The sequence below is a fragment of the Pogona vitticeps genome, chromosome 6, assembly GCF_051106095.1.
Source record: "Pogona vitticeps strain Pit_001003342236 chromosome 6, PviZW2.1, whole genome shotgun sequence".
Lineage (NCBI taxonomy): Eukaryota > Metazoa > Chordata > Lepidosauria > Squamata > Agamidae > Pogona > Pogona vitticeps.
This window is the reverse complement of record NC_135788.1, coordinates 8384445-8402221: the sequence shown is the minus strand read 5'-3', so window position 1 is coordinate 8402221 and position 17777 is coordinate 8384445. Positions and strand designations below refer to the sequence as shown.

General features: G+C 43.3%; 1 protein-coding gene across 6 annotated transcripts in view; it reads right to left on the bottom strand.

Moving 5' to 3' along the window:
- Window positions 1–654: 654 nt before the first annotated feature.
- Window positions 655–17777, bottom strand: part of DPP6 (dipeptidyl peptidase like 6) — a 490996-nt gene continuing 473873 nt past the window's right edge. For all 6 annotated transcript variants that reach the window (XM_020779739.3, XM_020779741.3, XM_078378511.1 and 3 more), the window contains exons 18-26: window positions 16004–16102; window positions 14347–14416; window positions 10671–10865; window positions 9788–9842; window positions 7850–7964; window positions 6089–6147; window positions 4897–4969; window positions 4656–4729; window positions 655–3144 (exon numbers count right to left, since the gene is read on the bottom strand). In XM_020779739.3, coding sequence (XP_020635398.2) covers window positions 2998–3144; window positions 4656–4729; window positions 4897–4969; window positions 6089–6147; window positions 7850–7964; window positions 9788–9842; window positions 10671–10865; window positions 14347–14416; window positions 16004–16102 — 887 coding nt within the window. In that variant the 3' untranslated portion in view covers window positions 655–2997. The remainder of the gene's footprint in view (window positions 3145–4655; window positions 4730–4896; window positions 4970–6088; window positions 6148–7849; window positions 7965–9787; window positions 9843–10670; window positions 10866–14346; window positions 14417–16003; window positions 16103–17777) is intronic.

Sequence of the window (17777 nt, the reverse complement as noted above, 5' to 3'; positions counted from 1 at the left end):
GCATCCGAGTAACAAAGGTTAAGAACCACTGCTCTAAACCAGGGGTCCTGAGCCTTGGGCCCTTAACTGTTCTTGGACTACAACTCCCAGAAACCCTCACCGGCACAGCTGGTGGTGAAGGCTACTGGGAATTGCAGTCCAAGAACACCTCATTTATTGAAGTTTGGGAATGACTGCTGTAAACATTATCTTTTGAAGGCAGGGGACCCTGTTAAACTGAGTGCACTCTATATATGTGTGTGTGTGTGTGTGTGTGTGTGTGTGTGAGAGAGAGAGAGAGAGAGAGAGAGAGAGAGAGAGAGAGGTTCGAAGTCACTTCCAACTTATGGTGACCTCAATAGGGTTTTTTTTGAGACCTGTGACATATTCAAGGAGTGAGTTTCAATGGTTGGTTAAGGATCTGAACCCAGTCTGTTGCACTCCAGTCTGGCCCTATATCCAGCACCATGATGGCTTTCAGAAAACGGGGACGAGCCCCCCCCCCGCCGCCCCCAGCCCCTCAATTTGACAGAGGCATCTTCCAGGAGTTAGAACCATTCCTGCAGCCTGGCCAACATTTCTACATTTAGTAGCAAAGAGTTGGTTTCTGTGCCTTCTAGGGGAAAAAAAAGAAGTTACATATGATTTAACAGAAATTAGACACAGAAACATGGATGGTAAAATAATGCTTTATTTTTATGGATGAACGAACACTGCTATGTCACTCTGGGGCTTCCCTTCTACAAAAAGTTTACAAACAGAGCAGGCTATCCATTCCTCTGGATCGAGTTCAGTTTAGGCACACCGGCCCAAAAGATGATGGATATGTAGCATTCATGCGGTCTATTTGGCATTTGGACGAAGGGAGCCACGTTATCCCGCAATCCCTGTTCACATGATTTCTGACGCACAGTTTAAGTTATGAAAGAAAGAAAACCATATGGAATGAGATGTCCCACCCACCCACCCTTTTTTTCCCGTTTGGTTTACTGCCGTATCCCCCAGGATGACCTAATCACCACCAACAGCTGACAAATTGGATGTAAAAACAAATGTAGATTACGATGAAGAACAGAACTTCAAAATGTTCCTCTTACAGAATCCCCCAGCCAGCGTGGCCATCGAGGACTTGCAATCCATTAAAAAAAGGAACATTACCAAGCATGGATGGACAACATTTTGCAAGTTATCTATGTTCGTTGCTGTCTGGCATAGGCATTTTTCCAACAGCACAATGTACAAATGTAGAAACCTGCACTGACATTCAAGCTGTCAAAAACAATCAGGAAAAGGAGCGCACAATTGATATAGTCTGAATGAGTACCTCTAAGGGGGTCTTAATAAGCAAACAAGTGTTATTGCATGCACGCTGAACACAAGACGTAATAATACCGGGTTTGGGTGGGAAGCTTTGACAAATCATAGACTTACATTCCTTTTATATACAACAAAATGAATTATACAGTATTTGTACTAGCTGTACATTTGGTCAGAATTTACAGGGAACAGCACTGGGGTGGGGGGAAAGTGCAAGGAATTCCAAATATTTGGGGGACAGTTTTTGCAGTATTTTTGGTCTTTCTTCCAGGACTCTGGAGAAAGGTCCATGTGTGTTGAAAATTCCATGGCAAAAAAAGAGAAAGCAACTCGCTCCTCCGAACCTAGATTTTCACCATCACCGTAATGTATAATACAAAAAAATTGGCAGGTTATCAATGGTGAAAATACATACATGGCTGTGAGACTCACAGATTTAGAACTGCGATCATTGACAAGAGGCTACTTGGAGTTGCAGAAGGTTAAGGAAAGAGGAATTCGATTAAACTGGGAACACCATGTATCTGAGAAAGAAGACTATCCAAGGTGCAGGAAGTCCTGTCCTCAAATACTCCAGTATCAAGAAAACCTGATCCTTAGGAGTCACCTCGCACATTTCTCTGTACTAAATGAGGGCTAGAAACTTTCTAGCTTACAGGAAAGCTTTGGTTCTTTAGATTCTATTCAGACTGGCGGGTTTCCAAATTTTGTGAAATGGCAAATTACTTGTGCACTCTCCTTGTTCTACACCTCCCCCCCCCAAATTACAGTGATGGGGATTTTTTTTACTAAGCGTCCATGTATGACATTTATACAGGATGATTTCGATCTGTAAAGCTTAGTCGGCATCAGTGCATTACAGAAATCTAGAGACAGAATTGCTAGGTGTTTTAGAAGTAAAGTGATCTCACGTACAAACTCTAGCATGTAGTCTGTGGCATGTTACACGTTTAGTTTCTCCCCAGCCAGAAGACACTGGAGCACTGAAGAAATTAGTACAAGGCTAAACTAAAAGGGAGTGACAGGTAGAAAGTATATACAGAAATACATATACAGTACACAAAGTTTAATTAAAAGGGTTAGTGTAACTACAGCAGTGATTTCTACAAAGGAAACGTTTGCTCAGCTGAGCAGTGTAGTAGCAACAGCCAGTCCTTTGAAATGCAGAAGATGGCGGGCAAACAACACATGAATCAGTACTTTTTAAAAATAATTGTGCTATAATCTTGATTTCATGGTTGGTGGCTGTATCTGAGACAATGAAGCGCTAACTAAGGGAACTGTAACACAGACAAAGGGTGGGCTTTCATTCCTACTTCTTGAACCCTTTTAATGCAAAGAAGTTTTCAGAGTCATCTTGGGGGGTGGGGAATCTCCGTTCTGAGTCCAGCTTCCTGATTGAGAATCTTATTCCCAAGATCACTTTGTGGCAACAAAGGTGATAAGATCCTTTCCCTTTTTTTTTCCCATTCATTTTAAACAGCGGTTTCTGCTGAGTTCTTCATGCTTAAATGTTCTTCCATTCGGGAAGAAAGGAGTCACGATCCGGTACAAGCAGGGGTGACTGCTTTTGCTTTTTCAGTCTTGTTAAATACATGCTCAAGTTAACACTCCTTTCTCCAGGGGGGGGAAAAACAGAGAGACTCAGTTGCATATTATCATTATAAACCACCTTGTGTTTATCAGCACAAGCTTGGAGGGCTAATCTTCATCCTCATCTTCTTTTGTGGCAACTACTGGAGCTCTGTCCTGTTCCTTGAAACATTCCACAAAAAAATTGACAATGGACTTGTACAAGTGTTGATCCAGGGCTGGGCTGTTGAAGTAATGCCCTTCATCGGGGTAGATCTGCAAAAGAATAATAACTGTTATGAGCATCAGGTATTGAACTGAAATGAGAAGAGAAGACTCCCTGGAAAAGACGCTGATGTTGGGAAAGTGTGAGGGCAAGAGGAGAAGGGGACGACAGAGGACAAGATGGTTGGACAGTGTCATCGAAGCGAACAACATGAATCTGACCAAACTCCGGGAGGCAGTGGAAGACAGGAGGGCCTGGCGTGCTCTAGTCCAGTGGTCCCCAACCTTCGGCCTCCAGATGTTCTTAGACTTCAACTCTCAGAAATCCTGGCCAGCAGAGGTGGTGGTGAAGGCTTCTGGGAGTTGTAGTCCAAAAACATCTGAAGGCCCAAGGTTGGGGACCACTGTTCTAGTCCATGGGGTCACAGGCATGACTTAACGACTAAACAACAACAAAATGTGAGGATGGGCAGAAAGAACTTCTGTAACCAGAATCCTTCTCTTACCAAAGGCAGGTCCTGGATCCCACCCCAAATGGAACTCTCACCCAATCAAGCCTCAATTGCAGTGCCAGATCTAAAACCAACGTTTAGACAACAATGAAAGAAGATGGGGGGGGGGGAAGCCCTTTATTAATTCAAAATGTGCTGTTGGAGGACAGCTGTAGGATATCCTGGATCACCAGAAAGATAAATAGGTAGGTTCTAGATATTCTGAACTGGCAACCAAAGTTAAACAACTAAACTGAGGCTATTGCACTCCAAACCTATTGGAAGGAAACAGGACTCACTGGGAAAAAGAGAATAAGTCTAGGAAAAGTGGAAGGCAGTAGGAAATGAGGAACACCACACATGCGACTGATCAACTCAATAAAAGCAACAGCCTTTCGTTTGCAAGACCTGAGCAGCCTATTAATGGTAGGGCCTTCCTTAATGCATAGTTTGCCATAAGTCAGAAGCACCTTGACAACTCATAACAACAGACAATCCCCCTAATAAATCTCTCGCTATTTATTTTTTCCTCTATTGGTGGGAACAACACAGGAACCAAGCTGCTAAGTTTGCATATGACATGGAGGAATTATTTTGAAACCACTGATTTAAAATGCTGGCGCTGAAGTGTCAGAACCTACCTGTTTGGGAACTTCATTAAAAAGTGTTGTGTGGAAATAATTTACCCAAGCATCAATATTTTTAAAATGAACATAAGTAGGAAACCCAGTGATTCTTTATGTGAGGTGTCAGTGACAGGTGAGCTCCCAATGTAGTTTTGCAAGATAACTTATCAACACAAGTAAGAAATTGACTACTAAGACATCGAAGTAAAAATAACTAGATAGGTTGAGTCAACCCTTTAAAGCAGCTGGTTTGTCGAAGTATGGCTTGAGTTCCTTTGACCCGCCCCCCCCCAAGACAGAAGGCCTGCTCAAGATTTTATTATCAACAATTTCACAGTGAAGCACTCTGTATAAAATTATGTATCATCTTGTAAATAGTACAGATAGTGTGTTAACAGAGTTAGTTACGTTGAGAAAAGAAGTGATCACAAAAATAATACTTTACCTGCAAAGTGTAATTAGCTTTTGCCCTAATGAGGTGCGTAATGAGATCAGCAGTGTGCTGGAAGTGGATTTTCTCTGAAAAACAAAACCCCAAGCAGATTGGGATAATTAAGAGAGAGAGAGAAAGAATAACACCAGAATCATGACAGAAAAAAAAATCAAAACAAGGATTTCAAACACACAAAACATGCTGGATATTATTATTAACAGTTGGGAGTGAGGGCAGAAGGCAAAGCGCTTACCATCAGCAGTTGCATGAATGATCAAAAACCTTTGGTCTTTTGTTGACATCCCTCTGTGAGCAAGTCTGGTACTCTGAGAAGAGTGAAACACAGGCGAAATTCAAGATTCTGAACAATGCTCCCAAGAATTCTTACAAAACTTCACTGAGTATTTTTATGTGAAACTTAACCAGTGGCAGCAAATTGGCTGGTATTTAAACAGCACTTAAATGCTGACTCTTCAAGAGCTCATGATTTCATCGATCAGTACAACTGGACAAGATGCCCAGCTACTCCTTTGTGAAAGGTGTGCATTCAGTTTAGGGGTTCATACGAAAAGCGGGAAACTCAGCCACCCCCCAGCCCCAGGGATTGACACAATTTTCCACATCTAGTCAGGTTCTGGCATGTTCTCTTAGGGCTACCAAGGTGGTACCTATTTATCTACTCGCATTTTTGCATTTTGCATGCTTTCGAACCGCTAGGTTGGCGGGAGCTGGGACAAGCGACGGGAGCTCGCTCCGTCGCGTGGATTCGATCTTACGATGGCTGGTTTTCTAACCTTGCAGCACAGAGGCTTTAGCGGCTTAACCCGCAGCACCACCACATCCCTGTACTGCTCCTCCATGAATCTGATCAAATTTTGAGACTGTCTGGAGAGGCACCCTTTGGCAGTCCCTTTTTTCTGGCGGGAGATGGGTAGGACCTTCAGCTAAGTCCTTGTCTGTACCAACATCTCTTTTACAAAATCACCTCTCCAAATAAAGTCAACAAGTACCCACTTCAGTTCAGATTCAAATGCCATTTGGACATTTTAAGGGGCATTTATTGAGATATTTTTGCGGCTGCCAAGTTGTCTTGTTTGCCTCCACCAGCTGACACTCAATTTTTGTGTTCGGTTTTTACTTTCTTATGACTTTGTTTCTCACCCACCCCAGTGTTTTAATATGAAGGCACCAATATCTGAGTGTTTTGCTACACAGAGAGACAAAATAACTCAAACAAACATACTGTACTGTGCCAGCACATAACCGACACCTTCTCCCCCCTCCATCACCTTTTTCTTTCTCTCTCAAGACTAGCAATTTTGACTTCTTCCAGTTTCAACATTTTTTCTGTATTCAAAAGTACAGGACTAAAAAGCTAAGCTGCATCTTTCACTTGGGCTAAAAATAGATGCTCCTGTTGACAGTCTGGTTATCCATGCCATTACCTCATATGCTTTATTGTCAATCCCTTGTAATCCCAAGTATCTTTCTGAAAAGGCTGAAGCTGAAAGAAATAAAGAGTAATAAATGGGGTATTATAACTGAGTTGACACCAATATTTCAGCTATGGAAAGGAAAACCAAAAACCTTCTTCTTCAAAGGGCTTGGGGTTTTCGCTTTTTTCATTAAAAAAAAATTATCAGTTAAAATTACAGTTCCAAAAAGGGCAGCTTTTTCAACCTTTGGCGCATTCGGGAGACCCAAAGTGAAATGCATAATCTGTGCCAGCCTGTTTATGTACCAAAATTATCCTGTGATGTCCACTCTCCTCTGTAAAGGTCAAATAAATTTTTCATCCTCCTGAAGGTTTCTCAGTCGATTACATCAAGGCAAAGCCACGGGTAAACTTAGAATGCAGAGTCCAATGGTCTAGAACATGCTTTGGTTAGCCAAGTAGCCAGAAAGGACTGGGTCCATAAAGAAGCCAGTTAGGGCTTTGGCATGTGTCAACCTAGACTGGGCTTGGCTAGGAAAGCAGCTGGTTATGTTTAGCCTGAGAGGTTTGGTCAGACGAGGCTAAACTCTCTGTTTTTAAGGGGAGGTTCTAGAACAGGCTACAAATGCTCTTGAAAGCCTCAATAAAAGCAGAGTCTTTCTAGAAAAGGCCTGTTTTTAATGAGCAGTTCAACAGCAAAATTGTGCATGGAGGGCATGTTGATATATTGAACCTCCCACCTGAACTAAGTACTGAGCCTCTAATGGAGAGCTGTGAAAATAAACGTTAGCTTCGGTTCTAGAAGTGGCCTCAATACTCAGGTCTCATAAACTAATCTGAGAAATAATAACTGTCATAAACTCTGGTTTAAACTGCTAGATTGCAAACAATATATTTCTCATTTAAAGTTCAAGTATGTTAAGTCTCTTTCAACACTTGGTGTCACTCACGGCACCCGTCTTCAATGAAGGAGGTGTCAGATCCTTCACATCTCATGGTTATCAAATGGAGCAAGAGCCGGCTGTCTAGCTGGAGAACGCTTTGCCTAGGGTGACGGGATTAACCTGTTTCATTTCCCAGTTTTTGCCTACTAAGGCTGTTTTAATTATTGTATGGTTTTCCTGTTCCTTATGGTTACTTTTATTGTTACTGAGATCTACATATGTTGGAGTGTGTCATCGAAATCCTTGAAATAAATGAACAGAAGGCATCGCGTTGGACATGGTAAAACATGAATATGATTATAAATATGAGGTAGCCTTGTGACACAACAAGTCGTCCCATTACACAGCGGTTAAACTGCAGACTTGCCTTCGATCCTGGTTCTCAGGTAGCCAGCTCAAAGTTGACTCAACCTCCCATCCTTCCAATTGTGCACCCAACTCACTGGTGGGAATTCAATTGTAAACCACCGAGAGAGAGAGAGCTTTAAGCACTGTGGGATGGTACATAAGCAGCACACTTTATTTGCAAGCTTGTTCTTGTTTTGTAATGGCTTTGCTAATTGATTTTGCTTCTGTGGCTCATAAAGGGGCATGGAGACAACCTTCCCCCAAGCCTCTGCCTCCAGACTCTTAAATTCCACACACATTGTCCAAGCACTTCAGAGAGAATCTTTGTGACTGTAAGGGTTAGAAATTTGCTTCTGGGAAAAAAACAGGAAAAAATCTTAGCTGCACAGATTTTAATACCAATATTGGCAATTGCCCAGTGCAGCCACTAAAGTGCAGAAAATATACCTCTGTATTGTTAGGCGTGGATGGGCACTTACCATATAATCGGAAGTCTGTCAGGGGTGAGAGAGCAGCACCACACTGGAAGAGGGGTTTCTCCTTGCTGTCTTCTCCAGAAAGAAGGATGTAAGAGCTCAAGTAGCCGCCATAATCCTGTGGGGAGCCCAAGGGAGAAAACAGTCCGATGAAGGCTGCTAAGGCAGGATGGTGTAGTGACTTTGGAAATGGATGCTCTCTTGTTACAGTATGCTTCCTAATGAGCATGAGATACAGATAAGGCAGGAGGCACCTGTAAGGGAAGGCTTCTACGGGACGATTTCGGCATTACGGTGTGTTGCCATTCTGCATACAAGAAGGGAGCTCTGAAGGCTGAACCTGCCAAACCCCCATGCCTGTCCCTGGCCGATCAGCTTGCGAGCCACCTGGCAAGAGATTTAAGGCTCTCTGGAGAACTGTAAAGGTTCCTAATGTCTTGTGCTTGCTAGATAAAAAGGTCATGTTACCAAATTCAGAGATAGAATCACTTCACAGTAATGGAATCAGACTAGGCTTGAGCATGCAAATGTTTGATTAGCATAACCCAGGATTCTTTTGTTCCCTGAATCAATGTTTGTCCAGCCCAGAGCCAATGACTGTGTCTTTTTAGGGCTGCCACCACAATAATGCACACGTTGGTAACTATGTCTTGAGGAGGAGATAAGGGCGTGCTCAACTCTGCACACGGTTCCTGTTTCTCAGATGGGTAACTGTCTTTCTGCCTCAAGGTGCACATTCAGCCAAGAAACTGCAAGGTCTGTGAACACACCTTATTCTGAAGCCAGCTCCACCGTGTCTCTGATTCATGGCAAAAAAAAAAAAAAATCAGTCTCCCAATGAGGGACATTTTAATGGTTATTCAAGATGGAGCTTTGAAAAAATTGGCCATGGAAAGGAAGCGTAGGAGTTCAACTGTAGCCTCCATCTCACATCCCCCACAACTGAAAGACTGAACCAATTGTTGCTGGGGGAAGGGACCTGTGAACATAGGGTGAGGGCCACAGGTTGTGCATCTTTGCCTCAATGCAGGGGCGGGCACCTCTGCACCATCTGGGGGGGGTGGATCTTCCACCCGTAGAGCCCACCATGGGCCACCTTAGACACCAGAAAAAAAATGTGATCTAAAAATCAGCCACTTCTGCTTTCCAGAATTCTACATCTGGTTGTTTTTAGGGCTTTCACAGAGCAAAAGTAGAACATTTTGTTTTCCGAACAACTCTGATCCATTTTTAACCCAGAGGGACATGGGAGGTCTGGAGTTCCAGATGCTGCAAATATGGCATGAAGAGGGTCTATATATGTTTCAGCTGATGCTGTATTTGCATTATACTAGGAGCCTCACAGCACAGTGGTTGAACTGCAACACGGCTCACAACCCGGGTTCAATCCCAGATAGCCGGCTTGAGGTTAACTGAACTTTTCATCCTTCCACGGTCGGTAAATTGAATACCCAGCTTGCTGCGAGGAGGCAATGTGTACCTTGCATAATTAAAATTGTAAACTGCCCAGAGAATGCTTTAGGAACTATGGGAGAGGTGGTGTATATAAGTAGCACAGTTTTTACTGAGCTTCAGAGGAGCATTCTCTAAAACGCAGCTCACAAAAAGCTTTGCAGGTTTGAGTCTACCCCTTCTCGCATCTCAAAGGGAAAATAAATATTAGCTGGGTATGAGCATCTGAAAAAAAGAGAGAGAGAGAGAAGATGGAGAATCCTTTCAAGCATTTTCTCGAAAACAGCTGGCATTCGCCTCTCGCAAGGCAGGATTTACAGGAAAATGCTGGTCAGTGACTTGATTAAAAACATCAAGGCTCCCATTCTCAGAATCAGGGAGCAGTAGACACATATTAAAAAAGACACACTGCAATAAAGACACCATCAATCCATCAAAATACAGGTCTAAATTCTGAAGTCACCAAGAACGGATTGCAGCGAGGCTCACCTTTCCAAACACAGCGACTCGAGACCTATCGATAAATGACTTTTGGAGTATGGCGCTAAAAAAGAAAAAGAAAAACAGAGAAGACTTGATTATCTTAAAGTGAGAGGTGGTGTTAAATATGGCAACTAACAGGCTTTAACATTTGTGCTGGCCAGATCTTGACACCCCCACCCACCCTCCGGGAATCGTCAGCTGCAGAAGGCAGAGGTTGCTTGTCGGCTTGAGCTGTGCCATCCCCAATCCAGCACCTTCCAGATGTGTTGGACTATCTTCGATTACCCATAACCAGTCATGCCAGCTGAGGATGATGGCTTTGTAGTCCTGAATACCTAGAAGACACCAGGAAGCTTGCTTAAGCCTCAGAAACATCTGCCATTCTGTAGTATTCCCACTCTTCTAATCGAACTGGACAAATAGTTTTGTCTTTTAACAAATCATTACAAAACATATTTTAAAGCATTGGTTCCCAAGCTGGTCTCTCTTTCTCTGTGTGTGTTTGTGTGTGCGTGCACATGTGCGCATGCCGAATGGTATGTGAAGAAATTCCAAAGTGAGCTTTTCATTTTCCTTGAAAATAATTTTTATCAGGTATAATAAACCTCCAGTATCAACCACCTTAATCGAATTTAGAAAGGAAACCTGTTTGTGCTTACTTTTTAAATTAGGTTTTTCTGTTTCTTTTCCATTTTATTAGAATGTTTGTTGATTCTTTTCAAAATATTAATTGAATTACTAATGGGTTAAAAGAGGATAATGGGAAAAGAGAGATGGGAAGGCTCGAGGCTTTCTGAACAATGAAAAAGGGAGTGTCAAACATTTGAAAAAGCTTAAAGGAGACAGATGTAAACAGAACTGAATTCCAAAAAAGGACTGTGCCATTCACCGGACAGCGTCTGTTTGGTCCTTCTCTTCAGTGAAGCCCAGCTTTCTTTCAATGTCATGCAACAGCTTGGTCCCTCGAAATCCACTTCCGCGTCCGTCAAACTTCATCACGATGGCGCCATGGGAGCTGATGAGGACACTTTCCCAGTTGACTTCAAACTTCTCAGTTACACTCTGTGTGCCGGGAGTGCCATCCCTGAAACAGCAAGAAACCACAACGGCGTCTCATCCTTTTGGAAATGTGCAGGGAAGGGAAGGGACCGCAGCTGACTGGCGGAGCACTGTGACGTTCGCCCTCGTGGCCCCCATTTGTTCCCCCAAATAACAGAGCTAACAAAGGCAAACTAACAACCTCTCGACACGCTGCCACCAGCTGATCTCCTTCATCAACTTATTTTCCTTAGCAAAGACGAAGGTCCGTCCAGTACTGACTTTTTAATAGAACAGGTTTATTGATTACGGATGGTTTCTAGAATCGTTCATCAGCATATTCTTTCAGTTTCACCAAGCATCAATATTAATCTTCTATATTAAATATCACAGGTTACTAATATTACTCCTCAGACTAATCACTCCCCAGATCCCCAAACTCTCTCTCTCTCTCTCTGATTCCAAACTCTGACTCAGACTCTGACTGACTTAAGTCCTCCTCTCTCAGGCTATGCCTTTTAACATCTCTTGCGGCCCCTCCTCTCAACCACATTAGCATACAACTCATGAATAATACATAACTTATTGTGTAACAAGGGTGAAAGCTACAAGCACACGCTTCGCCGGGCCCCCTGGCTGCTCCCAAGGAACGGCCGAGGGATGGGGGGGGGGAGAAAGGAGTTTCCCTCCCCTGCTGGTTGGCCTTTTCTTGGGAGAATCCACTCCTAAAGCCAGACTATTCATGGCTTTCAACGTCACCAAAGGCCATGAAGTAAGTCTAGCCTGCACCCTTTGGCATCACCACGTTTGCCTCCCTGACCCCTACACCCATTTTTTTAAAAAAAGTTTTATTTCATCTTTCTTTGCTTTAAAAAAAACACCCTCTTGTGCCCTCCTTAGGGCACGAGGGGCAATTTCGCTGGGTTGCTGGCATATCTGAACACACCGTTGCATGTTTCCCTCCAGCCACGTTGGGACCACCAAAACTTGCCTCCTGCCTTCAGAGACAATGAAGGGTTGCCTCCTCAGTGGCGGGGCTGCAGTAAGAGTCAGTGGCCAAGCCCAGTTGGTTTCTGAAGGTTGGCCGGGTTGCGTGAACACACAACACTTGGGGCTCTGCCTTAGGCAGCCAAATGACCTACGTGAGCCCTTTTTTTCAGCCAAGAAATAAGCACATTTTTTTCCAGGAAAGAACCCCAAATGGCCTAGATTAGATTTCAAAGAGAAAATAAAACACTCATAGACACTGTGGCCCCACATCCTCACCCTGCAATGATTCCTTCAGGCAGTTCATGTGCTACAAGAAGCTCCTTCCGGGTTGTGTGTGTATGTTTTCCTTGCCCGGATGTGTGATTTATGTTTATTCAATGCGCATCCCAGCAGCACCGCCTCCTCCGGAGACAGTCTAATCAAGTGCTGTTAGCTTGATGAGCAGTGATCTTCCTCAAGCACTTGTATAATGAAGCACATTTCCCAGGAGTTCGTTCTGATTTTAACCGCAAGCTCCATGGCTGAGTTTTTGCCCTCCTAGCAAGCTCCAGGGTGACACTTTGAAACACTTGATCCATGTCATCTATCTCTCTTTTGGTTGGAAAGCAAACACACACACACACACACACACACACACACACACACACACACACACACACACACACACACACACACACACACACACACACACACACACACACACACACGTATGTTTTCACATCTGTTTCTTTTCAAGTAGATTTCAATGTTTGAGATCTCAAAGGAGTGCCATTTTTAAGTCCTGAAGACCAATCACAACACAAATCAAGCAGAAGCAGATTTCCAAATTACATGCTATGCACTGAGAGGCTTCCAGCCACTGAGGAATTCTCTGTTTTAATGACAGATTTTCTCTAATGTCTATCTCTATTTTATACTTTCAGGAAAATAAGGAGGTCCCAGAATGAGCTGCACTAGTTAGACAGGGATTCCAATTTTAAAAAAATGCTCCTTCACATACATTCATTCATTCATTCATTCATTCATTCATTCATTCATTCATTCATTCATTCATTCATTCATTCATTCATTCATTCATTCATTTGGCTTTTACACTGCCCATCTGGTTGCAAGGCCACTCTGGGCAGTTTACAATGCAATAAAACAATGACACTTTTTAAAAAAATCAACCATAATGGTTATACAAAGATCAAAATCACAATTTCAGTATACAATCACAAATAACCAAAACAACATCAATATAAACATAAAAACCACTAATTTGGAAGGCAAGATGGTGGAGCAAAAATAAACGCTGAGACGAGCACTGCATTATCATGATATAATCTCAGGAAAACCCTGTCTGAAGAGCCATGTCTTGAGGGATCGTTAAGATTTCCAGTGAAGGGGCCAGGCAGATTTTGAGTGGGAGGTTGTTCCAGACGTGTGAGGTGACCACTGAGAAAGCTCAGCTTCTAGTCTTCTTTTTCTAGGCCTGTCTCAGGGTCAATTATCTCAGCTGCCCCGCTTGGGAATACTGAGTGGGTCAGGTAGATCTCAGTTGAAGGACGTTTTCTGTCAGGTATTGAGGTCCCAACCGTTTAGGGCTTTGTATGTCAAAGTCGTCACTGGGAGCTGCCATGGAAATGAACAGGTAGCCAGTGCAAGGCGGCCAATGCAAGGGAAACACTGTATGTTGGTATTTCTTCACTCAAAATCTGGCTGCCATATTCTGGACCTGCTGGACTTTCCTTAGGAGCCTCATGGGTAGCCCCACATAAAGGGCATTACAGTAGTCTAATCTGAAGAATACCAGTGTGTGGACCAGCATAGTGAGGGACCCAGTGTCAAGGTAGGGACACAGCTGGGTGATCCACTTCAGGTGGAAAAAGGCCGCAAGGACCATAAAGGGGAGATGATCGACCCCTGTAGGACTCCACAATTAAGGGTCCAAGGTGTGGACATCATCTCCTCAAGCTGCACTCTCTGAGGATGGTTCTCTAGGAAGGATCAGAGGCAGGACAGAGCCAGGCCACCAATCCCCAACCCAGAGAGCCTTTCTAGGAGGATACCATGACCGATGGTATGAAACGCCACTGAGAGATTGAGGAGGACCAGCAGCAACATCTTGCCCCTGTCGGACTCCCTCAGAAGGTCACCTAACAGGGCTGTCAATCCCATCTCTGTGCCATGACACAGCCTCAACCTGGACTGGACCGGATCGAGGGCAATGGTCTCCTCTGGGAGTGCCTGAACCAGATTGGCCACCATGCTCTCCACTAGCTTGCTCAAGAACGGAACAAAGGAGAACAACAGCTTTCCTGCAAAGGATGACTGGCAACCCAAAGGAAAATATTGCATCCTGGCCCAACCCTTTCAGCAATTTGCCCTACTCCCAGTCTACAACTGGGCACCACCTCTCAGTCTTTCTCCGATTGCTCCTTCCAGACCAATGCTCAGTGGAAACTCATTCTGAGGAGGGGATGTTTTTCTGAACAACCAGCAAAGCGGGGTTTTGGAAATGCCCATAAAATATGGCAACTGTTGATGCTACTCACACAACCAGAAGCAACGGGTAGTGCATATTTTCACTGAAGATCGCCGGCTTGGAAATTTGTATCGGCAGTTCTAGATAAAGGCAACGAGACAAGAAAGAGAAAAGTACTTAAGCGCAGGAAGGTTGCTATTATACTGAATGGCTTTCCTATGTCTTTTTTTTTTAAAGTAACATCATGGTTTTTCTCAGTGGGAATACAATGACATTTAATACCAATGATGATGAGAAACCTAGAGCACAAAGGGGCACTCAGGGCACTCGGTCATGTACCAAACATGCAATTAGAACCTGCTGATATGTATTGTTTCCCTTCTCAGGAAGGTATATGAGCCACCCCAACCCAAATCAATGATTTAGAAGTGGAAGGAATGAAGGAAGGAAGGAGAAATTTGAAATGAAATACACACACACATGGTGAGCAGAAGAAAGCTTTTTTCCCCTCCTCTCGCTTTCCCCATCCCAACTGATTTTAAGACAAAAACTGTGCATTTTAAACTCCAGGAGGTTGATTGCAACCTGAAGTGCCCCACAGAATACAATCAGGAGAAACGTCTTAATTGAATGAATCAGACTAAAGAGATCATTTGTGGGAACTGCACATTGAAAGAACATTTAACTGTGCCTGATTTTTTTTTTACTGAGTGCATGGTAGAGTGTGCAAAAATATGTAGTTTCATAAGCCCCTTCCTGCCTCCATTTGTTCGTTTGTTTTTAAAATGTGAATTATTGTTATTGACTGATCTGCTCCTTTTGTTCGGTGTTGTCAAGTTGTTTCCGACGTAGGGAGACCCTAAAAGGGCTTTCAAAGTATGGGAGATGTTTAAGGAGTGGTTCACCATTGCCATATCCCAGTACATTTTCATGGCCAAGCAACAGTTGCAAGGGATCACACCGCATAGTTGACGGGTCTCTTAAACTGAGCCACTATGCCACTGGTTCCCAACCTTTTTCCAGCCATGACCTATTTCACGATAGCCAAGTAACCTGCAACCGCTGCTGTGGACTCTTAAATTACCCTTCCATATTCTGATGCTGGGCATGATGTCAAGCCTGGGAAGGAGAATCCATTCTGAGTTTCAGCCTGTGCTTTTACACGCGCTGTCCAAGGTGCTGAATGTGTTTTAGGGGCAGAGCTAAGCACCATGAAATAGTTCCCATGAAGTTCATACTAAAAGTGAGAGTGGATTCACTGTTTCTGTCACCACAACCTCCCCCTATGGGGAGTGGAGGCTTCTTTTTCAATTCAGGCACCAAAATCTCTTAGACTGGCTTGTTCTCCTCCCCCCCCCCCCCCGGAGCTGGCAGGATTTCAAATCTGAGAGAGAGAAAAATTGACTAGTACAAAAGACATGTGTACAATTTCTCCTTTTTAATCCCGATGTGATGACATGGTTTTGTCACAGATACGAAAACAAAGAGACAGGCAATCCATGTTGCGCTGTTGTTTAACGGCGCTTTTTGTTCTTTCTTCAGTATAATTGGCCTTACGTGTTGCTTTTTTATTTTTTTTTTGTGAGTCTAGAATTACGTTTCTTTATAATATCTATATACAGCATAATGTTATGTAGAAGTCTTGCCAGCTTTTTTGTTCGTTGGCGCGCAATTAAAAGAAAGCGTGCCAACACTTGAAATGAAACAAATAAATTTAAATAACTTACTGTAATCATGGATTTTGATCTCCACATAGTCTTTTATGGGCATCTGTCTGTCGGCTACAGCCTTCTGCACTTTTTCATTTAATTCCAAGTCAAAGAGTTCTGTAGGAATAGATGGCATTTAAAAAAAAAATATCCAAAGAATCCTCCAAGGAATTAATTTTATCATACACCGATAAACAGCAATATATTTTTGCATCATGCATTGGTATCGGGGGGGGACGGGACACATTTCCGCAACACAGAATTAAAGGCTAGACCATCATGGTAAGGAGAAAGCTAATACTGCATGGATTATCAGAGAGCTTCTTAAAGGACCATAAAAAAAAAAAAGAGAGAGAGAGAGAGATGCAATTGTTCATGGTCCTGATCCAGCTACGCATGCATGTAGCCTTTTCATAAATATCAATTGATAGAACCAACAGCAGTCTGTCATTTATTCTTATTCTTTCATCCCAACCCTGATTTCATACATCCCTACATTAAGAATGACACACATGCATCTCCATTGGGCTGGTGGACCTGCATTGTGACCATGTGGAAATGTTTCAATACAGCAACAAAGCGATACCTCTCTACATAGTCAATGGCTATGTTAGAGAAGTAACAGGTTGGGCAGGAGGGAGGTGTTCTGGCATAAATACTTCTATTTCTGACAATATCCTGTGCTTGGATATTCTAAAAGAGGGAGACAGGTGCCTTTCCCTCCTTACACTACAGAATTTTGCAATTGATAATCATGCTCTGGGCCCGGGCATTTGTCTCTAATGAATCAAACAAGGAAGGAGTAGCTGGGTCACGAATCCCTTCCAATTCCAGTTAATGAAGGGTGGTTTTCTCCTCTGTCTCTCCGCCCTCCCCCCCCAGCAGGTAGGTCTCACGGTTCAGTGAGCAAGCAGCCTTTCCTCCTGAAAAGCCTTCCCACATCTTTATTGAAATCGTAACCCTTGTGAAAGCTCCAAAGCCTAAGACTATTAAGTTTGGTTAAATGTTAGGATCCTCATTTAATTACGGTTCACACAATTAGCTTTATCAGCAGAAAGAGGGTGGCCACGCAGGGACACGGGGAAAGCCGTTCTATTTGCTCATATAATTGCATCAAGAGAAAGACGGGAGAGGAGTGGAGGGAACAAGAGGAGACTGACATATCTCCCAGAGAATTCTCAATTCATTTCCCTGCTTCCGGGCCACCGGGGACTCTTGTCTGCACAGTACAAATAGCCAGTTCTTAATTAAATGTAAGCACATGGTAATATTGGGTGGGATTTACAGTTTATCTGATAACTGCAGAATACTCCCTTAATGTGGCCTCATATTATGAAATAAATAGAACTTTTCGAACAAGAGCCCGTCACAATGGCTGCCTTTCTCCAGTATGGCCAAAGAGTCCCATATAATGCATGAGAAACCAAATGTCATATCATCAGATACAAAAATGAGGCAATTCAACAAAGCTTTGTAATGGCCCATATCCAACTGTATCTCTCCTACACACTGGATAGGGACACACAGACGAAGATGTGCTTTGCTCTTCCTCCCCTGTCATCTCCTCTGACTTATCTCCAACTTCATTTATCCCCATTTCTGGCTCTGCCCGAAGACATTTGCTATGAAGCAGTTTCCTGTTGAACTTTTGCAAAGGTTTGGTTTCCACTGCAAAAAGCTGGCAAAATCAGGCGTTGCCTTCTCATCTTTTGTATATTGGGGTCAAGGGGGCGATCATGTGCAGAAATTCAGCTCATCTGAAATTCAACATGCACTCAGAGGCAAATGGACT